Source organism: Callorhinus ursinus, unplaced genomic scaffold (assembly GCF_003265705.2).
Source record: "Callorhinus ursinus isolate GAN/ISIS: 27379988/994484 unplaced genomic scaffold, GSC_fseal_2.0 scaffold13, whole genome shotgun sequence".
In the NCBI taxonomy this organism is placed as follows: Eukaryota; Metazoa; Chordata; class Mammalia; order Carnivora; family Otariidae; genus Callorhinus; species Callorhinus ursinus.
The window spans coordinates 37,820,820-37,845,967 of record NW_027397075.1 but is presented as its reverse complement, the minus strand read 5'-3'; the positions used below and the strand labels follow the sequence as shown (position 1 = coordinate 37,845,967).

Below are 25,148 nucleotides of genomic sequence, written 5' to 3'. Positions count from 1 at the left end.
ACTCCTTGCTAAAATATCAGATTCTCAATGCTCTTACTGAGATTTAATCGATTTTTTGAAAAAAATTGAAGTGTAGTTGATACACAATGTTACATTAGTTTCAGGTGTATAACTTAGTGATTCAACACGTGTGTGTGTGTGTGTGTGTGTGTGTGTGTGTGTGTGTGTGTGTGTTATGCTCCACTCACCACAAGTGTAGCTACTGGCTGTCACCATATCATGCGATTACAATACCATTGACTAGAGATTTAGTAGATTTTTTAAAAAAATAAGTGCTTTTCATGTGTTCTATGTCCTCTGGTTAGTTTCCAGAGTTGTTTATAACTCTGACCAGCTTAATCTGCTTTTTAGAAAGAGGATTTCCCAAGTTCCTCATTCTGCCATTTTGGAAGTTGGCACACCTACGTATTAAACTTTAAAGTGAAACTTTAAAGTGGAAGCTTTGGTCAAGACTTTAAGATATAAGACCTCAGGTATCAAAAACTAAAATAGGTTGTGATACAGCCTATCGTTTTACATTTTGGGAAAAAAAAGCAGGTGGACAAGAACAGTATTTAACTTTAAAATAACATACTAACTTACTACCTACTTCACACAGTAGAGATGTGGGGAGGACTTTGAGAGTTTTGTGTTGTTGTTGTTTGTTTGTTTGTTTTGGAGAGAACTGCTTGGAGTAGAATCCTTCCTTTGGTGAGGAGATCTGGGAGGAATATACCTCCTAACCCCCAATCAAGAGAGGGGCCTTCAAAGAGACTACTCAGAAATTTAGCAGAGAGTTTACTATGTGTCTCCTCCATAGGATGGTTTCTAGTCAGACTTGAGAAACATAAAGGGGCATAGGTAGCAGAACAGATAGTTTCATTTGGGAAGCAATTGCATTCTCAGTCTGTTGGAGAAAGGAAGAGTTACGAGTATTCTCTGTGGCCTGAAGAGAACCGTGGGAAAGGATCTTAAATCCTATACAGGGGTTTTGCCTGATAGAGTGAACGAACCCTGAAGACCTGTGGACATAGACCACAGGATGCATGTAGGCTTAGAAGAAAGTGCAAGCCTCCAGCTACAATAGAAATGCATTGCTACATGCCAGAAAATACAAGGAACAGATCTTGAAAGTAGAGTATCTCAGAAGAATTCACAAAAGCATCTATTTATGAGAAAAAGAATCGGCTTTAATATATCCCAGGCCCAGAGATCACAAAGCCTGCTTATGATAGTATGGTGAAGTAGTAAGTTTCTTGCTCCTGTATCTTTGCCAGCCTTCTCCAGGCATGAGGGGTTAAAAACCAGAGTTCACGAGTTAGAAGGGTTAGACTGTAGACAGAGGTGGAGAGACACCAATGGCCTTATCTTTCCCTATAGGCTCTAGTTTAGGGAGGAGAAAACTTCAACTCTAAATCAAGTTTAATTTTGGATGAATACATGGGCCTAGCATTTTAATTTCTAAGTATGTATATTTAGAAATTATATATATATATATATACATACACCTCAGTTTTTAATAGAAACATTCTGAGGCTGATCGAGGTTTCACCAAGGTTGGAGAAGACATAGCCCTGAATGGATTTAAAGTGCAAAAGTATGTTGCTCTAGGATTAACTGCCATGAGCTATTTACCTTTTAATGTCTAACCTAATGGATATGGACAGTTAGCTATCATAAACCTATTTCCTGCTTTTGGTTTTAATATTGGGGGTGCCTCTATCCAGATCTTGCTGCAGGTTACAGAAGTAACAGTGGTGGCGAATAGTTAGGTGGTGAGCACAGTGATTATGAATGGAGTTGCTGGAAATGAGAACAGGAAAGAAAGTTGCTGACACCAAACTTTGGGCACCAGCAACACATTTCCTCTAAACGTCTTGAGAACTAGTCTCTTCTCTTCTGAAATATCAGTTCTGCTTTTTGTTAAAAAAAAAAAAAAAAAGAGAGAGAGTGAGAGTTCATTTCACTTTGGCTTCTCTAGACACCGGAATAGTGCTTGACATGCAGGAGTTATGCCTTAAATATTTGTTGAATAAATGGACAGAGAGAAGTGGTAGGTTACAGCCCTGAGTGGACAAGAGTATGACACCATTGAAGACAAGAAAGAAAACAGTGTGGCCCTAGCATAGAAAGAAAAGGGGAGTTTGGGGGGATAAGACACGGGAAGTTGATAAAAATCATCTTGAAGTCATTAGGCCACTAATTTCAAACTTCCATTAGTGGGTCATGAAATCAATTTGGTGAGCTGCTATCAGATTTAAACACATGAAATAGAATAAAACTTAGGCTATACTGTTCTTTGTAAAACTGTCAAATCAAATTTGCTTCCATATTTTATTTATATATGTGTGTATATACATTTGTGTGTTGTGATAGCAAACGGTTTTCCTACTTTGGTTTGCCATAAATAGGTATGAAAGCCACACAGTAGGTATGGAATAGATAGAAAGATTTCTAACTTTAGAATAAAGGAATAGGAAACCACTGGAAATATTTTTATAGAGGAGTGAGTTTCAAGATTCCAACTCTAGACATTAATTATAGAGAATGGTGTTACTTTTGCAACATGTGAGCATGGAGTACCAGGCTAAGCTGTAGTTACTGTCACCCCTATGTTAACCTTATGCTTATTGAAGGCAGAAGGCAGGCCTTATTCACCATTGCATTCTTGTGCCTGACATAGACTAGGTAGATGATCTCTTGTGTGAAGCTACTGTTTGTGAATTGAAGAAAGGCTGTAGAGCTTTCTGAAGAGAAGAGACTCTTCTGCCATGTCACTGTCATTAATACTGCTTTTAACATGCAAATTTTGGTGAGAATAACTACCATGGTCCTGCTGACCTTTCAAGGTTCCACGATGGATAGTATCAAGTAAAAAGTCTAGAGGACTGCAGTCTCATATTACACAAATGGTCTGGTTCACCATTTGCTTCCTAGTACAAAGTGTTTTATAGGTATATTGTAGGTATTTGTTGGTTGAATGATGAATCCATCAACATGTTCTGATTTCTCAACAATAATTACAAGCAAACAGTACATCTTCAAAGTAAATGTATAGCTATTAGTGGTCGGTCTATGTAATCTTGATCTTAAAAAGGGAACTTGCAACACAAAAGCAGTAAAAATGAATATTTCTGTACAAAGTCAATGAACTCACAAAAAAAGATATATTATACTGGGGTTCCTGGGTGGCTCAGATGGTTAAGCATCTGCCTTCAGCTCAGGTCATGATCTCCAGGTCCTGGGATTGAGCCCCACGTCAGGCTCCCAGCTCAGCAGGGAGTCTGCTTCTCCCTCTGCCCCTGCCTCTCCCTCTACTTGTGTTCCGTCTCTCTCCCTTAAAAATGAATAAATTAAAAATCTTAAAAAAATATATACCTAAAATGTGGGGAGGGAAGGGGAAAAGAATGAGTTCAAACTTAAATGACCATCAACTTAATTTAGACTGCTATATGCAAGAGAGGATATATACAAACCTAATGGTAACCATATATCAAAAACCACTAATAAACATGCAAAGAATAAAGAGAAAGAAATCCAAATATATCACTAAAGAAAATCAGCAAAACATCAAAGAGAGAAAGGATCAGAGAATATCTTCAGAAACAACTACAAAACAAATAATAAAATGGCAATAAATACATATCTATCAATAATTACTTTGAATGTAAATTGACTGAACACTCCAAAGACATAAGTTGACAGAATGGATTAAAAAACAAAGCCTATCTATATGCTGCCTACCAGAGATTCATTTTAGATCTAAAGACACCTGCAGATTGAAAGTAAGGGGATGGAGAAATGTCTATCATGCAAGTGGATGTCAAAAGAAAGCCAGAGTAGCAATATTTGTTTTGGACAAAATAGACTTTAAAACAAAGACTGTAACAAGAGACAAAGAAGGACACTATATAATAATAAAGGGGGCAATCCAATAAGAAGATATAATAACTGTAAATATTTATGCACCCAACACAGAAGTACCCAAACACATAAAACAGTTAATAACAAACCTAAAGAAACTAATCAATAATAATACAATAATAATAGGGGACTTTAACACCCTATTTACATCAATGGACAGATCATCTAAATGGAAAATCAATAAGGAAACAATGGCTTTGAATGACACACTGGACCTAGATGTATTTCACAGATATATTCAGAACATTCCATCCCCAAACAGCAAAATACACACTATTTTCAAGTGCACATGGAATGTTCTCCAGAATAGATCACATATTAGCCCACAAAACCAGCCTCAACAAATTCAATAAGATCAAAGTCCTACATGTATCTTTTTTGACCACAATACAATGAAACTAGAAAACAACCACAAGAAAAAAATCTGAAAAGACCACAAGTACATGGAGGTTAAATAACATGCTACTAAATAATGAATGGATCAACCAGGAAATAAAAGAAGAAATTTAAAAAGTACATGGAAACAAATGAAACTGAAAACACAATGGTCCAAAACCTTTGAGAGGCAGCAAAAGTGGTTGTAAGAGGGAAGTTTATAGCAATACAGGCCTACCTCAGGAAGCAAGAAAAATCTCAAACAACCCAACCTTGCACCTAAAGAAACTAGGAAAAGAACAACAAACAAAACCTAAAACCAAAAGAAGGAAGGACATAATAAAGATTAGAGCAGAAATAAATGATATAGGAACTAAAAAAGCAATAGAACAGATCAATGAAACCAGGAGCTGGTTCTCTGAGAAAATCAATAAAATTGATAAGGTGTAGCCAGACTTACCAAGGAAAAAAGAGAAAGGAGTCAAATAAATAAAATCACAAATGAAAGAGGAGAAATAGCCAACACCACAGAAATATAAACAATTATAAGAGAATATTATGAAAAACTATATGCCAACAAATTGGACAACCTAGAGGAAATGGATAAGTTCCTAGAAGCATGAAATTACCAAAACTGAAACAGGAAGAAATAGAAAATTTGAAAAGACTGATAACAAGCAGGGAAACTTAATCAGTAATCAAAAAACTCCCAACGAACAAAAGTCCAGGATCAGATGGCTTCACAGGCAAATTTTACTAAAAATTTTACCAAACTTTTAAAGAAGAGTTAGTACCTATTCTCAAACTATTCCAAAAAATAGAAGAGTGAGGAAACCTTCCAAATTCATTCTTTGAGGCCAACATTATCCTGATACCAAAACCAGATAGATACCACTTTTTTAATATCCCTGATGAGCATAGATGCAAAAATCCTCAACAAAACACTAACAAATTGAATCCAACAATACATTAAAAAAAATCATTTACCACATTAAGTGGGATTCATTCCTGGGTTGCAAGGTGATTCAGTATTCTCAAATCAATCAATGATTGATCATATCAATAAGAGAAAGGATAAGAACTGTATGATCATTTCAATAGACAAAGAAAATGTACTTGACAAAGTACAATATCCATTCATGATAAAAACCCTCAACAAAGTAGATTTAGAGGGAGCATACCTCAACATAATAAAGGCCAGATATGAAAAACACGCAACTAGCATCATCCTTAATGGGGAAAAAAGTGAGAGCTTTTTTTTTTTTTTAACGTCAGGAACAACACAAGGATGTCCACTCTCACCACTTTTATTCAACATGGTACTGGAAGTTCTAGCCACACCAATCAGACTACAAAAAGAAATGCATCCAAATCAGCAAGGAAGAAGTCAAATTTTCACTATTTGCAGATGACATGATGCTTTATATAGAAAACCCAAAAGACTCACCAAAAAACTGATAGAACTGATAAATGAATTTGGTAAAGTCACAGGATACAAAATCAATGTGTAGAAATCTGTTGCATTTTTATTTTTTTTTATTTATTTTTTTTTAAAGATTTTATTTATTTATTTGAGAGAATGAGAGAGAGAGAGCACGAGAGGGAAGAGGGTCAGAGGGAGAAGCAGACTCCCCGCCGAGCAGGGAGCCCGATGCGGGACTCGATCCCGGGACTCCAGGATCATGACCTGAGCTGAAGGCAGTCGCTTTACCAACTGAGCCACCCAGGCGCCCAATCTGTTGCATTTTTATACACCAATAATGAAGCAGCAGAAAGAGAAATCAAGAAATCAGTCCCATTTACAATTGCACCAAAAACCATAAGATAGCTAGGAATAGACCTATCCAAAGAGTTGAAAGACCTTTACTCTGAAAGCTGTAAAACACTGATGAAAGACATTGAAAACAATGCAGGGGGAGCGGCAGGCAGAGGGAGAAGTAGGCTTCCCACCGAGCAGGGAGCCCAATGGGGCTCAATCCCAAGACCCTGGGATCATGACCTAAGCAGAAGGCAGACGCTTAACTTACTGAGCCACCCAGGCGCCCGTTTGGTGGTTTCTTATAAAACTGAACATATTCTTACTATATGATCCAGCAATCATGCCCCTTGATATTTACCCAAAGGAAATGAAGTTTTATATCCACACAAAAAGTTGTACCTAGATGTTTATAACAGCTTCATTCATAATTGCTAAAATTTGGAAGCATCCACGATGTCCTTCAGTAGGTGAATGGATAAATAAACTGTGGTATATCCAGACCATGTATTATGTAGTTCTAAAAAGAAATGAGTTATAAAGACATGGAGAAAATTTATTAAATGCATCTTACTGAGTAAAATAAGCCAATCTGAAAATGCTACACACTGTATGATTTCCAACTATGTGACATTCTGGAAAAGGTAAAACTATAAGTGGTTGCCAGGGCTTGCAAGATAGGGAGGGATGAATAGGCAAAACAAAGAGGATTTTTAAGGCGTGAAAATACTCTTATGATACCACAATAATGGGTAAATGTCATTATATATTTGTCAAAACCCACAGAATGTAGAACATGAAGAGTGAGCCCTAAGGTAAACTATGGTCTCTGGGTGATGATGATGTTATTACGCATGTGTGGGGGCAGAGAGTGCATGGGGAAATCTCTGTACCTTCTCAATTTTGCTATGAACTTAAAACTCCTCTAAAAAAATAAAGTCTTTAAAAATAAATGAATGAATGAATAAATGAACACATAAATAAATACTATTCTTTTTGCTAAAAAATGATGAAGTGAGTTTAAAAATTCAGGGGTACTTCATGAGATCCCATTTGTGTAAAAAAATTCAAGTCCTTTCTTTTCCTTTTTACTCTAAATATATGAATATGCATTGGATAGTCTGGAAGGATATACATCAAAATAGCATCGTGATTACATTTTATTCTTTATTTGCTTCGATAGTTCATATTTGTAAAATTGAGCATGAATTATTTTTTATAATTTTTAAAATGTGATGGTTAAAAAGAAAAAAGAACACTTTAATTTTTAAATTTTATTTATTCTGAAATAACATATTTTAGACTACATATTAATCATAAATAATAAAGGTATTTGAAATGTTCCAAATTAGATGTGACATATAGAATACTAACCTATAAATATATGTTGTTTTATAGTCTCAAGGGAAAAAAAAATGTGTGATCGAGGAACAGGTGTTCATTGAATAGTTTATTTAATTTTAAATAACATGGAGTGATTGTAGAAGAAAGCAAAGTATAGAAAGTATTTTTTCATATTTTTCATTCATCTTTATTTAACTGCTTCCAAATTAAACTGGTATTTTAGAATGAATAAACTTTTTTAATATCCACACTGAAGTTGAAATTCAACATGAATGTACCTTTAAAGTTCTTAACAAATAGCTAAGGTAAAAAATGTTCCTTTCTTTTTTTTTTTAAAACATTTTCTGTTTTATTTATTTATTATTAAAGATTTTATTTATTTGAGAGCGAGTGAGAGAGAAACAGCATGAGAGGGGAGAGATTCAGAGGGAGAAGCAGGCTCCCCACTGAGCTGGGAGCCTGATGTGGGACTCGATCCCAGGACTCCGGGATCATGACCTGAGCCGAAGGGATTCGCTTAACCGACTGAGCCACTCAGGCGCCCAAAAATGTTCCTTTCTTATCATGAATTTGTGTAACACTAGCCCAACTGAGAAAACAAACAATGGTGTGTGCTTTTTAATTATAAACAGTACAAACATAATTTAAATTTTTTGTAAGTTCAGTGACCTTCCCATAAGATACTTGGCAAATGCAAAAAAAAAAAAAAAAATCTGGAGTTTCCCAATAATTACTGACAGAATAAATTTGAACAAATAAATGTGAAAATTAAACAGTACTATCAAAATAAGTTTACCCTTTCCCTAAGTTATACGTGTACACTTGGTCTTATAAACAACTGGAAACTCAGTCTATCTGGTCCCCTTGGGTGGACTTTGACTTCCTCAGGTTCGTATTCATCATGATTTAAATCTTGGAACTGCATCCAAGAGGAAGCTTAACAATAGTGATTGTTTATTTTGTAGGTTTTAAAGAAGCTAGAGTGCCAGAGAAGACCTTTGAAGTGTGAAGAGATTTCCTGTAATTGAAACCAAAATGTCATTTATAGATCCGTATCAGCACATTATAGTAAGTCATTTACTGTTTATATATCCTTTCTGGGAGGGAGGCTGATACACTTCTCTGCAGGAGTCTTGCTGGCATTGGCCAATAAAGTACAACTCTAAGACAAATCCAGAACAGAGGTACTTGGAGGGAAAAAAAATACCAAGCCAGGTGCAACAGTACAGAACATTCACGGAACAATAGAAGATGTAGTTACCACTTAGCAATTACCAGTCTGTGTAAGTTCTACCTTTCACATGCATTGAGAGAAGATAAAGGAATTCTTGAATTGAAGGCTATATTTGGGTATGCGTTGCCAGGGTAAAGCATTCTGTAAAATTTCCCTTTGCTGTTCTTAAACCAATTCTTCTGTAGGTGGTTAGTTTATAATAAAGAGTAATTTCAAATTTTAGTATGTATTTTTCCAAACTCAGTTTTCTGATAGAAGAAAAACAGGATTTCTTTGCTGAATTCAATGATCCAGTTTGGCTTATATGGACTAGAAATAGTTTTTATGGACATTAAGGAATAATCTGGATACGATCCTCTCTCTTTCCCTGCCTGGAGAGCAAGGATTAACATATTACAAGTGTTTTCTAATGCCTTCTTCCCCTCTATTCACAACTTGAATCATTAAAAACTACACTCAGCTTTCCTACTTCACAAAGAAGCCTCATCAAGGACCTCTTTTGGTGCTGAATTCAGTGGACTCTTCAGCACCCCCATCCTCCCCCAACATCCCACCCTGACCTCCCCCAACCCCACTGGTCATTCTCTTCTTAAAACTCTTCTTGATGGGGCGCCTGGGTGGCTCAGTTGGTTAAGCAGCTGCCTTTGGCTCAGATCATGATCTCGGGGTCCTGGGATCGAGTCCCACAACAGGCTCCTTGCTCAGCCGGGAGCCTGCTTCTCCCTCTCCCCCAACCCCCTCGTGCTTTTTCTCTCTCTCTCAAATAAATAAAACCTGAAAAAAAAACAAAAACCTCTTCTCAATTTTTCTGTGGTTCTGTTTCAGATTTCTCTGGTTCCATTTCCTATTTTCTTGCAATTGGTTCCTTAGTTTTCTTTGCAAGCTGCTGTTGCTGTTGGACTCTTTTTTTTTTCTTTTAATCGATGTATAGCATAAATAAAGTGCATAAATCTTAATTGTTCAGCTTGATGGATATTAACCTATGTATTCCTCTCATGAAACCACCATCCAAATAAAAATACACAGCATTAAAAGTAATGCAGAAGAGTTGCTCATGTCCTTTCCAGTCAGTAAACTGCACAAAGGTAACCAACATTTGACTTCTATGACCATAGATAAGTGTTGCCTGTTTTTGACCTTCATATGGATATCTGCCTTCCACATTACATCTGTGAGATTCATTCATGTTGTTGCAAAGCAGCAGAATTGCACAGCTTTACGTTGCCATATAGTATTCCCTCATCTGAATATACTACAAACTCTCTAGTCCCCTGGTAACTCATCTCCTCGCTGAATGGCCGTGGCACCTCTACTGGAAATCTAGTAGCCATATGTGTGTGGCTTGATTTCTATGCTGTTCTATTGGTCTATTAGGCTTTGTTATATACTGACAGTTATATAACATGTCTATCTTAATTTCTTTTTTTTTTTTAAGATTTTATTTATTTATTTGTCAGGGATTGAGCAAGAGAGAGAGTGAGAGAGAAAGAGCACAATCAGGGAGAGTGGCAGGCAGAGGGAGAAACAGACTCCCTGCTGAGCAAGGAGCCCGATGTGAGACTCGATCCCAGGACCCTGGGGTCATGACCTGAGCCGAAGGCAGACGCTTAACCAACTGAGCCACCCAGACGTCACATCTTAAATTCTGTAGCTTTGAAATGTATCTTATATATGGTAGTGTAAAATCCTTGAGCTTTTTCTTCTTCAAGATTGTCTTGGTTATTTTCAGTCCTCTGCATTTCCATATAAATTTTTTATTGTTATGTTAATCACCATACATTACATCATCAGTTTTGGATGTAGTGTTCCATGATTCATTGTTTGTGCATAACACCCAGTGCTCCACGCAGAACGTGCCCTCCTTAATACCCATCGCCAGGCTAACCCATCCCCCCACCCTCTCCCCTCTAGAACCCTCAGTTTGTTTTTCAGAGTCCATCATCTCTCATGGTTCGTCTCCCCTCCGATTTCCCCCCCTTCAATCTTCCCTTCCTGCTATCTTCTTCTTCTTTTTTCTTAACATATATTGCATTATTTGTTTCAGAGGTACACATCTGTGATTCAACAGTCTTACACAATTCACAGCACACGCCATAGCACATACCCTACCCAATGTCTATCACCAAGCCACCCATCCCTCCCACCCCCCACCACTCCAGCAACCCTCAGTTGGTTTCCTGAGATTAAGAATTTCTCATATCAGTGAGATCATATGATACATGTCTTTCTCTGATTGACTTATTTCACTCAGCATAACACCCTCCAGTTCCATCCACGTGGCTGCAAATGGCAAGATCTCATTCCTTTGGATGGCTGCATGATAATCCATTGTGTATATATACCACCTCTTCTTTATCCATTCATCTTTCGATGGACATCTTGGCTCTTGCCACAGTTTGGCTATTGTGGACATTGCTGCTATAAACATTGGGGTGCACGTACCCCTTCGGATCCCTACATTTGTATCTTTGTGGTAAATACCCAGTAGTGCAATTGCTGGATTGTATGGTAGCTCTATTTTCAACTGTTTGAGGAACCTCCATACTGTTTTCCAGAGTGGTTGCACCAGCTTGCATGCCCACCAACAGTGTAGGAGGGTTCCCCTTTCTCCACATCCCCGCCAACATCTGTCGTTTCCTGACTTGTTAATTTTAGCCATTCTGACTGGTGTGAGGTGGTATATCATTGAGGTTTTGATTTGGATTTCCCTGATGCTGAGAGACGTTGAGCACTTTTTCATGTGCCTGTTGGCCATTTGGATGTCTTCTTTGGAAAAATGTCTGTTCCTGTCTTCTTCCCATTTCTTGATTGGATTATTTGTTCTTTGGGTGTTGAGTTTGATAAGTTCTTTATAGATTTTGGATACTAGCCCTTTATCTGATATGTCATTTGCAAATATTTTCTCCCATTCTGTCAGTTGTCTTTTGGTTTTGTGGACTGTTTCTTTTGCTGTGCAAAAGCTTTTTATCTTGATGAAATCCCAATAGTTCATTTTTGCCCTTGCTTCCCTTGCCTTTGGCAATGTTTCTAGGAAGAAGTTGCTGAGGCTGAGGTCGAAGAGGTTGCTGCCTGTGTTCTCCTTTAGGATTTTGATGGACTCCTGTCTCATTAGGTCTTTCAACCATTTGGAGTCTATTTTTGTGTGTGGTGTAAGGAAATGGTCCAGTTTCATTCTTCTGCATGTGGCTGTCCAATTTTCCCAACACCATTTGTTGAAGAGACGCCATTGGACATTCTTTCCTGCTTTGTCAAAGATGAGTTGACCATAGAGTTGAGGGTCCATTTCTGGGCTCTCTATTCTGTTCCATTGATCTATGTGTCTGTTTTTGTGCCAGTACCATATTGTCTTGATGATGAGAGCTTTGTAAATAGAGCTGGAAGTCCGGAATTGTGATGCCGCCAGCTTTGCTTTTCTTTTTCAACATTCCTCTGGCTATTCGGGGTCTTTTCTGGTTCCATACAAATTTTAGGATTATTTGTTCCATTTCTTTGAAAACAGTGGATAGTATTTTGATGGGGATTGCACTGAATGTGTAGATTGCTCTAGGTAGCATTGACATCTTCACAATGTTTGTTCTTCCAATCCATGAGCATGGAACGTTTTTCCATTTCTTTCTGTCTTCTTCAATTTCTTTCATGAGTATATTATAGTTTTCTGAGTACAGATCCTTTGCCTCTTTGGTTAGATTTATTCCTAGGTATCTTATGGCTTTGGGTGCAATTGTAAATGGGATCGACTTCTTAATTTCGCTCTCTTCTGTCTTGTTGTTGGTGTATAGGAATGCCACTGATTTCTGTGCATTGATTTTATATCCTGGCACTTGACTGAATTCCTGTATGAGTTCTAGCAGTTTTGGGGTGGAGGCTTTTGGATTTTCCACATAAAGTATCATATCATCTGCAAAGAGTGAGAGTTTGACTTCCTCTTTGCCAATTTGGATGCCTTTGATTTCTTTTTGTTGTCCAATTGCTATGGCTAGGACTTCTAATTCTATGTTGAATAGCAGTGGTGATAGTGGACATCCCTGCCGCGTTTCTGACCTTAGGGGGAAAGCTCTCAGCTTTTCCCCATTGAGAATGATATTCGCTGTAGGTTTTTTTTGGATGGCTTTTATGATATTTAGGTGTGTACCCTCTATCGCTATACTCTGAAGAGTGTTCATCAAGAAAGGATGCTGTGCTTTGTCAAATGCTTTCTCTGCATCTATTGAGAGGATCATACGATTCTTGTTCTTTCCTTTGTTAATATATTGTATCACATTGATTGATTTGTGGATTTTGAACCAACCTTGCAGCCCAGGGATCAATTCCACTTGCTCATGGTGAAGAATCCTTTTAATGTACTGTTGGATCCTATTGGCTAGTATTTTGGTGAGAATGTTTGCATCCATGTTCATCAAGGATATTGGTCTGTAATTCTTTTTGGTGGGGTCCTCTTCTGGTTTTGGGATCAAGGTAATGGTGGCCTCATAAAATGAGTTTGGAAGTTTTCTTTCCATTTGTATTTTTTGGAACAGTTTCAGGAGCATAGGTATTAATTCTTCTTTAAATGTTTGGTAGAATTCCCCTGGGAAGCCATCTGGCTCTGGGCTTTGGTTTGTTCGGAGATTTTGGATGATTGCTTCAATTTCCTTAGTGGTTATAGGTCTGTTTAGGTTTTCTATTTCTTCCTGGTTCCATTTTGGTAGTTGATACATCTCTAGAATGCATCCATTTCTTACAGGTTATCTAATTTGCTGGCATAGAGTTGCTCACAATATGTTCTTATAATTGTTTGTATTTCTTTGGTGTTGGTTGTGATCTCTCCTCTTTCATTCATGATTTTGTTGATTTGGGTCATTTCCTTTTCTTTTTGATAAGTCTGGCCAGGGGTTTATTGATCTTGTTAATTCTTTCAAAGAACCTAGTGTTGTTGATCTGTTCTACTGTTCTTTTGGTTTCTATTTCATTGATTTCTGCTCTGATCTTTATTATTTCTCTTCTCTTGCTGGGTTTAGGCTTGATTTACTGTTTTTTCTCTAGCTCCTTTAGGTGTAGGGTTAGGTTCTGTATTTGAGACCTTTCTTGTTTCTTGAGAAAGGCTTGTATTGCTATATACTTTCCTCTCAGGACTGCCTTTGCTACATCCCAAAGATTTTGAACAGCTGTATTTTCATTTTCATTGGTTTCCATGAATTTTTTAAATTCTTCTTTAATTTCCTGGTTGACCCATTCATTCTTTAGTAGGATGCTCTTTAGCCTCCATGTATTTGAGTTCTTTCCGACTTTCCTCTTGTGATTGAGTTCTAGTTTCAAAGCACTGTGGTCGGAAAATATGCAGGGAATAATCCCAGTCTTTTGGTACCGGTTGAGACCTGATTTGTGACCTAGGATGTGATCTTTCTGGAGAATGTTCTATGGGCACTAGAGAAGAATGTGTATTCCGTTGCTTTGGGATGGAATGTTCTGAATATGTCTGTGAAGTCCATTTGGTCCAGTGTGTCGTTTAAAGTCGTTATTTCCTTGTCGATCTTTTGCTTAGATGATCTGTCCATTTCAGTCAGGGGGGTGTTAAAGTTCCCCACTATTATTGTATTGTTGTCAGTGTGTTTCTTTGCTTTTGTTATTAATTGGCTTATACAATTGGCTGCTCTCATGTTAGCGGCATAAATATTTACAACTGTTAGATCTTCTTGTTGGATAGACCCTTTAAGTAGGATATAGTGTCCTTCTTCATCTCTTATTACAGTCTTTGGTTTAAATCTAATTTGTCTGATATAAGGATTGCCACCCCAGCTTTCTCCTGGTGTCCATTAGCATGGTAAATGGTTTTCCACCCCCTCACTTTCAATCTGGGGGTGTCTTTGGGTCTAAATGAGTCTCTTGTAGACAGCATATCAATGGGTCTTGTTTTTTAATCCAATCTGATAGCCTGTGTCTTTTGACTAGGGCATTGAGCCCATTTACATTCAGGGTAACTATTGAAATGTATGAATTCAGTGCCATTGTATTGCCTGTAAGGTGACTGATACTGTATATTTCTGTGTTCCTTTGTGATCTATGCTGCTTTTAGGCTCTCTCTTTGCTTAGAGGACCCCTTTCAATATTTCTTGGAGGGCTGGTTTCGTGTTTGCAAATTCCTTTAGTTTTTGTTTGTCCTGGAAACTTTTTATCTCTCCTTCAATTTTCAATGACAGCCTAGCTGGATATAGTATTCTTGGCTGCATAGTTTTCTTGTTTAGTGCTCTGAAGATGTCATGCCAGTCCTTTCTGGCCTGCCAGGTCTCTGTGGATAGGTCTGTTTCCAATCTAATGTTTCTGCCATTATAGGTTACATATCTCTTCTCCCGAGCTGCTTTCAGGATTTTCTCTTTGTCTCTGAGACTCGTAAGTTTTACTATTAGATGTCGGGGTGTTGACATATTCTTACTGATTTTGAGAGGGGTTCTCTGTGCCTCCTGGGTTTTGATGCCTATTTCCTTCCCCACATTAGGGAAGTTCTCTGCTATCATTTGCTCCAATATACCTTCTGCCCCTCTCTCTCTTCTTCTTCCAGGATCCCAATTATTCTAATTATGTTTTGTCTTATGGTATCGCTTATCTCTCGAATTCTGCCCTCGTGATCCAGTAGTTGTTTATCTCTCTTTTTCTCAGCTTCTTTATTTTCCATCATTTGGTCTTCTGTATCGCTGATTCTCTCTTCTGCCTCATTTATCCTAGCAGATAGTGCCCCCATTTTTGATTGCACTTCATTAACAGCCTTTTTGATTTTGATTTGGTTAGATTTTAGTTCTTTTATTACTCCAGAAAGGGTTTCTCTATAACTTCCATGCTTTTTTCAAGCCCAGCTAGTATCTTTAAAATCATGATTCTCAACTCTAGGTCCGACATCCTACTAATGTCCCTATTGAGTAGGTCCCTGGCAGACGGTACTACCTCTTGTTCTTTTTGTTGAGGTGATTTTTTTTGTCTTGTCATTTTGTCCAGAGGAGAATAGATGAATGAGAGAACAAAATGAGCTAACAGGTTAACAACGTCCCCAGCAAATATACTCTAAACAAATCAGAAAAGACCTTAAACCAGGGGAAAAGAAAGGGAAAGAAACAAAAGAGAAAGAGAAAAAAAAAGAAAAAGATGAAAAGAAAAACAGAACAAAACAAAACAAAAACAGAATATGATAAAGTATGATCAGGCTGGTGCATAGATTAGTGCCACACACTAGATTTTGGGTGTATTTTGGTCTGTTAGAAGAAAGTGCCTCCTAAAATTTTAAAGAAAGAAAGACTTATATATGTACAAAATAAGGGTTGATACAATGAAGGGATGGAAGATGACTGTAAAGATGAAAATTATAAAAGATTTAATAAAAGGAATTGATAAGTTGTTTGAAAAAAGAAAGAAAATTTAAAAAAAAAAGGGAGAGAATGTGATCAGGTAGGAGACTAGAACAAATCCATACACCAGTGATTTAGGGTATATTTTGATCTGTTAGAAGAAACTGTATCTCAAAATTTTAAAGAGAGAACAACTTATATATATATGCCTAAAATAAGGGTATCTACTATGAAGGGATAGAATATCACTCTAAAAATGAAAAATAAAAATGTTTTTTTTTTTTTTCAAAAAGGGATTGATAAGATGTTGGTTGAAAAAGGGAAAAAGAAAAATTCCAGAAAAAAAAAACCAGTTAAAAAAATTAACTTTGAAAAACTAATGAATCATGGTAAAAAAAGCCATGAATTCTATGTTCAGTATTCCCCTAGCGCTGGAGTTCTCCCGTTCTCCTTGATGGGTAAACTTGGCCTTGGCTGGCTGTTCGTGCTGATTTTCTGGGGGAGGGGCCTGTTGCCATGGTTCCCAAAAGTCTTTGCCGGAGGCGGAATTGCCCCGCCCTTGCCGGTCCAGGCTAAGTAATCTGCTCGGGTCTGGTCTCGGGAGCTTTTGTTCCCTGCAAGCTTTCCGTACAGCTTTGGAGGACAAGAGTGAAAATGGTGGCCTGCCAATCTCCGCCAGGAGGAGCCGAGAGTTCGGGGCCCCGCTCCTCAGTGCACCCCCAGAGAAAAGCAGTCAGTCACTCCTGTCTCCCCGGTCTCAGGCCGCACTCCGTGCTCCCCCGACCTGTGACCGAGCATTTCTATCTCTGGCACCTGACCCCGTGTGGAGTCTCCAAACCCAGCAGATCCCTGCGGTGGGCTCCTGCACCGCTCCTCCCGGGGTAAGAAGGGGAGTCTCCCTGGATCTGCAGCTTGTTGGGTCCCTGCTGGAGGAGCAGTGGCCCGACTGGGCTGCTAATCACAGTTTATGGCAACCCTGAGCTGAGAGCCCATGCCTCAGCTCCGTCTCTGCAGCCGGCTTCCCCGCTCCGATACCTGGGATCTCTGCTGCACTCAGGCACCCCCCGGTCTTTCTGTGACCCCAAGGGTCCTGAGACCACACTGTCCCACGAGGGTTCCACCCCCCGCTTAGCCACTGGAGCGACATCCCTCAGCGGAGCCGACTTCTAAAAGTTCCGATTTTGTGCTCCGCTGCTCTATCACTTGCCAGAAGCGGCCGATGGAGGCCCCCCTCCCCCACCGTCTATCCTCCCGAATATTGCCTCGGATTCACTTCTCCACACGTCCTACCTTCCAGTAAGTGGTCGCTTTTCTCTTCAGAGAGTTGTTGCTATTCTTGTCTTCGATCTCCTGTTGAGTTCATAGGTGTTCAGAATGGTTTGATCCCTATTCAGCTGAATTCCTGAGACCAGACGAAATCCAGGTCTCCTACTCCTCCACCATCTTGCTCCGCCCCCTCCATTTCCATATAAATTTTGCAATCAGTTTGTCAGTTTGCACACACACACACACACACACACACACACACAAAACTGCTGGGATTTTTATTGGCCCTGTAATGATTTTATAGACCAATTAAAGGAGAGATGATATGATAAAGATATTGAATCTCCCCACCCATTAATAACATATGAATCTAATCCAAAACTAATGTTATTTAGATTATCTTTAATTCTCTCAAGAGTGTATTGTAGATTTCAGTAAGATATCTTTTATAGTATTCCCCTCCTTACCTGCAGTCTGACTTTATACAGAAGCAGATGATCCTCCTTCTGACGTATCATCAGAAGGTCAATAGTAACCTAACACTAAGTCACAAAGTCTGTGTTATTCACTCACTTTATCTCATCACCTAGGCATTTTATCGTCTCATATCATCACAAGGGGAGTATACAAGATTCTTTGAGAGAGAGAGCACATTCACATAACTTTTATTACAGTATGATATTATAGTTCTATTTTATTATTAGTTATTGTTGTCAATCTCTTACTGTGTCTAATCTATAAATTAAACTTTTTCCTAGGTGTGTACATACAGGAAAAAACAGTATATAGAGTGTTTGTACTATCCACAGTTTCAGGCATCCATGGTGGGGTGCCTGGGAGGTTGCTTAGAATGTATCCCCTGTGGCTAAAGAGGGATTACTATATATCTTTTTTTGGATGTATTTCTTGATAGTTGATGTTTAAGCATCATTATTTGTAAATTTTATTTTCCAATTAGTTTTTGCATTTATATCAAGATAAAATTGATTTTTGTAGATCTAATAAACTTACTGAATTTCTTTATTAATTTTAATAGTTTGTAGGTTCTTTTGGATTTTGAACTTACACATTCCTGTTATCTGTGAATAATGCCAATTTTACTTCTTCCTTTTAAATTTTTAAATATTTATCTTTAGAGCTTTATTAATTGTAGACCATCTACTTTAGGTATAGCACATAGGTTTGGGAATGTCACATTTTCATAATTGCTCAATGAAAAATATTTTCTAACTTTTTCTAACTCAGTCCCTGAACGGAGCTTTGACTCATGGGGTACTTAGACACGTGTATATTAATTTTCAAACAGTTGTCTTTTGTCTTTGATTTCTAATCTAATTCCACTCTGTTCAGAGAACATACTCTTGCATGATTTTTTGTTGTTTGTAATACGTTTATACATGATTATGGCCCGGCATATTGTCTATTTTGGTAAATGTTCCATATACAACAATATGTTTCCATTTTCAACTTTTGCTTTATGAATTTTGAAGATATGTTATTAGTGCATATAACTTCTGGATGTATATATTTCTCTAATTGATGTTTTATCATTGTAAGTCCTTTTTTTATTTCTAATGATAGCTTTGTTCTAAATTTTACTTTGTCTTTTATCAATTTGACTTCTTCCAGTTTCTTTGATTAGTGTGTATGCATCCTTTTTTCAATTTATATTTTTCCTTTTATTTAAAGTGTGGTTTTTGTGAAAAGCATATAATCAGGGGTGCCTGGATGGCTCAGTCGGTTAAGCATCTGCCTTCAGATTCCCGAGAGGAATTCCCTAGAGGGAGTGACATGTAAGCCTAGACCTGAAGGTTTAGCGCACAAGGGAAGTGAAGAAGGAGAAAATTACTTTTCTGGATTGGAAAAAAGCAAATGTGAGGTAATCTGGAGATGAGAAAGTTCATTTAAGGAAATGAAAGAAGTTCAGGATGGTTGGAGTATGATACATTTCAAAGAACATAATTATTTCAAATATCCTCCCTCTCCTACCTAAATCTGACCAGGCCTTCTTACTGACCGCTGTATGGTCTCCACATGTCTCTTGTCAGATGACCTTGTGAGCTGGCCATTTAGTTTCTTCTCTTAACATGGCAGAGCATATTTAAAAATCAAACTGCTCTCTGGATATTTTAACTCATTGCTGTCACCTTTTCTTGCAAATTTTAACTATAGCTAAACGTTTAGGACATAGTAATTACCTATGCGGCATCTTAATATGGTGAAGCTTGCAAACCACGTATCTGTATCACGGTTTTCGTTACCTTTCCCAGCATCACCGTGGGACATTTAATTTGTATTCCAATTCATAGCGCTTTTAAATGAGAATCCTTAAGAGCTTTGTAGTTTTGTTCTTCTTGTTCTTTCTGTGTATGTATGAAAAACACTGCGTGTGTATGTCTATGTAAAATGTTTTAGTGGCAAAATTCCCTGCTCTAGTTTTCACAGAAAGATACTTTTCAAAAATACATAATGAGCATACTCAACACAGAATAATTTTAGTAAAAAGGAAAGATGGGGAAAACTAAGTTAGCTAACTTGTAATGAGTGGTACCAGACAGGCCAACACCGTTTTGGCTGCCTCAAGGCACAGAAGATTGGCCTTATATTCCCCACACCTGTGATGCTGTGACATGTTGGGGAATCCCTTGGGCTGATGCAGCAATTCACAGCCAGCAAGTTCTCCTGCTTCCCACAGTGCTGGCTTTTAAGAACCTGGTAGAAACTGGAGCGATAAACATATGGCAGAATTCAGTGTCCATATGTTTAGAGTCCTTGTGAGGTATTTTCTAACCTGAAGAATGTTTGTGTCTCCAGGCTTTATTGAAATTCTTTTGGACCAATCTTACAAGGATAGGTAAAGTATAAATTATTTATAAAAATTTCCATCTTTTTACTCTGAAAATGAGTCACTTCCCTGGAGTGAAAAAGAATCCACACCTCTTCCCACCACCCTATTAGCAGTGGAGGGCCACTGTCCCACATCCACAGAACCCAAGATTGTCTTCACATTAGACATAGTCAACCACATGGGTGTGCTAGCATGAGTGCCTGCTAAAATACAGGGACCTTTGAAAAACATCATTGTGGGTGACTGGAAATTTTAACGGGAAAGTAGAAAGATATTATTCTAGATTATTATGGTAACATGGCGGGGGAGGGGGGCAACACAGGGTAAGGAATCAAAGAGCTAGTATTCTAGCGGTATTTCCTGTCTTAAGTTACGTGCTCCTGAGCACTGAAACTGAGTTTTAGCTGCTTCGTGTGGAAAAACAGGGCATGAATAGTACCTGCTGTGTCTGCTTCACAAGGCTTTTATAAATAATAAATTACTATGTGTATAAAAGTATTCTCTAGACACAGTAAAGAAAGGTATTTCCAGCCAAGGGACATCAGAGGGTGAAACACTGCTATTGAGAAATCAAAAATATTAAAGGTGGCAAAAACCTCCTGTTGCAAAGCCTAATGCCGTGCAAAACTAACAATGAGTTTTATGGCAAATAGCACATTTGTTGTTGTTGTTCTAGAAAAGTGAAAAAGAGGATGGTTAGTGATCAGCTTCTCAACTTTCCCTGATACCAGTCATTCCTTAGGGTGCAGTCTATGGAATTTTCAACTTAAAATGGGGATGGTTTATGAGGGTACTAATCCTTAGAAGGCTCACACTCTCTCAAGGCTGCTTAGTCTCAGCCTTCTCCTCTCTGGATCAGCAAAAACAATGCTTACCACTCTGGTTTTTGGTGCTCTTTTTGATTTTTGATCTCTTTCCTGGTAGTTAAGGCCTTTCTATCTTGTTAGTTCTTTGTTACTCTATTAGTCCATGTTCTCCAGGGGTGATAGAGAGGTAGGTAAGATAGAGTCTTAATTTAGCTTATAAGCAACAGAAATTTGTTGCTCAGAGTTCTGGAGGCTGGGAAATCCAAGATCAAGGCACCAGCATGGTTGCATATGGTGAGGGCCCTGTTCCCTGGTTTGTAGCCATTCTGTCCTCATGAGGTAGAAGAGGCAAGGAATCTGTCTAGATTTTCTTCTATAAAGGCACAAACCCATTCATGAAGGTTTCTTACACCTCCCAAAGTTCTAATCTCATAATCTTTGAGGGGTTAGGATTCCAACATAGGAACTGGGGGGAGGCACAAGCCCTTAGACCATAGCAGTTAGATCTAGATATGGAGACTTATTTTGAAGAATTGTCTCATGTGGTTATGGAGACTGTGAAGTCACACATTCTGCCCTCTGTTGAACGGAGAGCCAGGAAAGACAGGGCTATAATTCAGTCCACTTCTGACAGCTTGAGAACCCAGGGGGCTAATGCTATAAATAGCAGTCCAAGGTCAGGAGAAGAAGACATGAGGGGTTTCAGCTCAAGCAGTAAGACTGGAAGAAAAGAGGCAAATTCCTCCTTTTGGTCTCTTCGGGCCCTCCACAGATTGGATAATGCCAGTCCACACTGGGGAAGGCAACCTACTTTCCCGAGTCCCTGATTAAATGATAATCTCATTTGGAAAGACCCTTACAACACACCCAGGAGTAATATTTAATCTGAACACCCCGAGGTCAGTTGCAGTTACTTTTTGGAAAGTCTTTACTTATTTTGTAAAACCTTATTCAGTTTTTAGTTATTTTCTGTGGGAAGTGTTTATGTGGGAAGTGTCTTATGATTGTTTAACCTACCATTATTACAAGTGGAGTTCCCCCATTGTGTTTACTCTAGATCAGTAGTGCCTCTAGATAATCCCCAGAAGATAGATAAAAAAAAAAAAAGTTTCATCTTAAAAGATTTCCACAGATGGTAAAATTATCCCCCAAACTTGATATTCAATATTGATCTCTTTGAAATTCTAATGTTGGAGGCTGGGTTGGTTTCAGGGGACCCCTGACAAATCCCATGTCACTGGCGATATAATTTCATTTTACAAATGTGGAAGCCAAGGCAGAAAAACTGAGTTGAAATATCAGGCAATTTATTATAAATATCCTTCTGACTTATGTCCATGTCTTTTAGTTACGAATCTTTCACTTAGTGCTTAATGGCAAAGATGAACTAAGACCAAGAGAAGCTTTTGAAGAAGGCCCTTAAAATAAAGATAAATTACCCCAAATGGCATCGGTAAATATATCTATATTTTCAAGTCTGTTTGATCTCCTAGACTTAACATACACATCTGAAAATCATCATTGCAAAGACATCGTAGATTTGAACAAACACGGCATATCCACTAGGTCAGTAATTCCAACCTACATAAATATTTCTGCTACCCAAAGCATCTTTAAGAATGTGGGGGGGTGATAAATGTTCAAGTGTGCATGGTGCTTACGTGTTCTGATGAGCCTCTCCAGGAGAATGAAGGTGTACCTCTCTACCTCATGGTCCTCAACCCAGCCATAATTACTCCAAGGAGAGTATAGATTTCTTCAGGAGTATTGCAGTAATAAAGAAGCTGATGTTCAAAAAAAAAAAAATCTGTGTGTGTGGTACTATGGTACGCAGTTACATTGGACCAGAGTCTATATCTCAATTAAAAGTTAGGTGCTAAAAATTTGGGTGACTTGAATTTTAGGTATCTTGAAGGTGTTATAGTCACTATAAATTTATGGTGAGTATGTCATTAAGTGAGTATTTTAGATGCAAGCTGTCACCATCAAATGTTTCTTTTTTGTACAGGTTTTCTGCTAGGGCAGTCTCAGTAATCCCGATTAAAATAGGACTTAAAATCTTTTAACCTCAGTGAAAATGAACTCTATATTTACTTTAATTTTTAAATATATATACATATTTATATGATATATATTATTACTGTTTTTAATATATATATTTTTGTGTAAATGGGGAAAGCTTCTTGTTCACAAGAGAGAAGAAACTCAGATTTCTGATTATGATTTTCTTTTAATAAAGAAAAATCTGGCTCTGCTAGAGCTAACAAATTCTGTTGACAAATTAGGTGTTTGGGACATTAGGATAATTTATGCATATGGCAGTCCATGACTGAGAATACTTTTTTTTTTTTTAAAGATGTTATTTATTTATTTGACAGAGAGAGAGAGTGAGAGCACAAGCTGGGAGACAAAGGGAGAGGGAGAAGCAGGCTTCCCGCTGAGCAGGGAGCCCGATGTGGGCCTCGATCCCAGGACCTTGGGACCATGGCCTGAGCCGAAGGCAGACGCTTAACGACTGAGCCACCCAGGTGCCCCCATGACAGAATTCTTAAAGCAAGTTTAGAGAGCATGATAGATTGTAAATAGATAAACTGGCCACTCATTAAAAATGTGAGAGAATAGTAACACAATGCCTGTGCCTCTCAAAGTATTAGAATGAAATGCCACACCAGGAAGTGAAACTAAAAATATGTATCTTATCTAAAAAACTATCCTAACTCCTAGATGACATCAGTGCAGAAATTCATTTGAAACATTTCTGAGGTCTGTTTGAAATTGCCTTTTGCTGATTGTGATGATCACAATCTCTGGGTTCAGTAATGAGATTCTCCAGTCTTTATCACACTAACAGTCTTTGGTTTTAGTTTGAGTTAAAATTAGGCAATGGCAGTTAAGTAGAGAAAGAAAGATACTTGCATGCAGACTCTACCTTCTCTTCCATCAGATTTTTGGTTCTTCCTTTAACAGCAGAACTTTCAGCAGATTAGAACAATCATCAAATTGATTTTGTACAAGCTGACTAGTTCTTTTTTCCAATGCCCAGTCATTTTAGTTACAGATGATAATGTAATTCTCCAGAATGAACTTAAAGGACTGAGCCACCTAGTAACTATTTTCCTAATAACTGGGGAATTGGAATTGCGAAAAGAAAAAGGGTTGTGATTTTCACTATGGAAAAGATTAGGGATGAAAAAAGACACTCAAAGTCAGGTAATCCAAGACCTGAAGGCAGAGCTTAATCTTGTGGCTGAGTCAGTGTATTGAGCTTATATTTGACATGTCAATTGAAATATGGCATCTCTTTTTGCCAACTACCAACTAGCATTGTGCTGAGTCATTACTTTCTTCCGGACAACACTGGTTGTGGATTCAATAATATCATTTCCTCTGGAATCACCCCTGAGACATAACCAAAAGTCTCCTATCCAAGTCGGAAGCTAGCCTAGTCCATACTAATTTGAACTTACATGTGATACTGCCCCAGGAAACAAAGAAAAGAATTATCAAAAGATATTTGGATAGTTATTGATTGACACAAAGCATTTTTCTCCAAGAATTTGTACTTACTTTATAGATACTACAATCTTCACAGCTCTAAGAAAGACATGGGCATGATTTTGACACTCCAGTTCTGAAAATAACTTACAGGTCATCTGAAGATTTATGATATTTCCAAAACTAACTTATAAAAACCAAGAAAATGGTTGATTTGCCCCTTATTTCCTGTGAAGAGTATGCAAGTATTTCATTCATTATAGTCAAGAAAGAGTTGAGCCTAATGGAAATAAAAGCAGATTAAAACAGAGCTGAATGATAGAGGAAATAACTTAGTTAATAGAGGAACTTCAGATCAACAACAGATATAATAGGACTAGATAATAACTGTACCACTTTAATAAGTGGAAACAGCCTTTTTCACTATTAAGGTATTGGTATTTGGTATTATTCTCTGTGTAAGTCAAGGAATATACAGAGAGTGAAGACATTGGGGGCAGCAAGAATAGGTTCTAATCCAAATTTAACTTTTACTATCTATGAGATACTGGGAAATTATTTAACCTCTCAGACTCTCACTTTAGTCATATATAAATATAAATAATACCTATTTGATAGGGTTGTTGCAAAAATTAAATGAGGATTCGCATCTAGAAGAATATGTAACATATGGTTCATACTCAATGAATCCTTATAACATTATCATCTCTCTGTATGTGTTTTTTTTGATGATGTTGAGCCTTTTTTTTTTTCTTTTAGTATTTTATTTTAAGTAATCTCTACACCGGGTGTGGGACTTGAACTCGCA

The 25,148-nt window shown here is 37.8% G+C and overlaps 1 protein-coding gene and 1 pseudogene across 3 annotated transcripts in view; one reads left to right on the top strand and one right to left on the bottom strand.

Moving 5' to 3' along the window:
• Positions 1–25,148, bottom strand: part of LOC141374014 (mitochondrial import inner membrane translocase subunit Tim9 pseudogene) — a 781,319-nt pseudogene that overhangs the window by 457,965 nt on the left and 298,206 nt on the right.
• PLA2G4A (phospholipase A2 group IVA) overlaps positions 1–25,148 on the top strand; it is a 165,749-nt gene that overhangs the window by 20,613 nt on the left and 119,988 nt on the right. Inside the window, exon 3 of one of the 3 annotated variants that reach the window (XM_025877816.2) lies at positions 8,344–8,446. The exons of the other annotated variants lie outside the window; for them this stretch is intronic. Coding sequence (XP_025733601.1) covers positions 8,414–8,446 — 33 coding nt within the window. The 5' untranslated portion in view covers positions 8,344–8,413. The remainder of the gene's footprint in view (positions 1–8,343; positions 8,447–25,148) is intronic. 3 annotated transcript variants of the gene reach the window in all.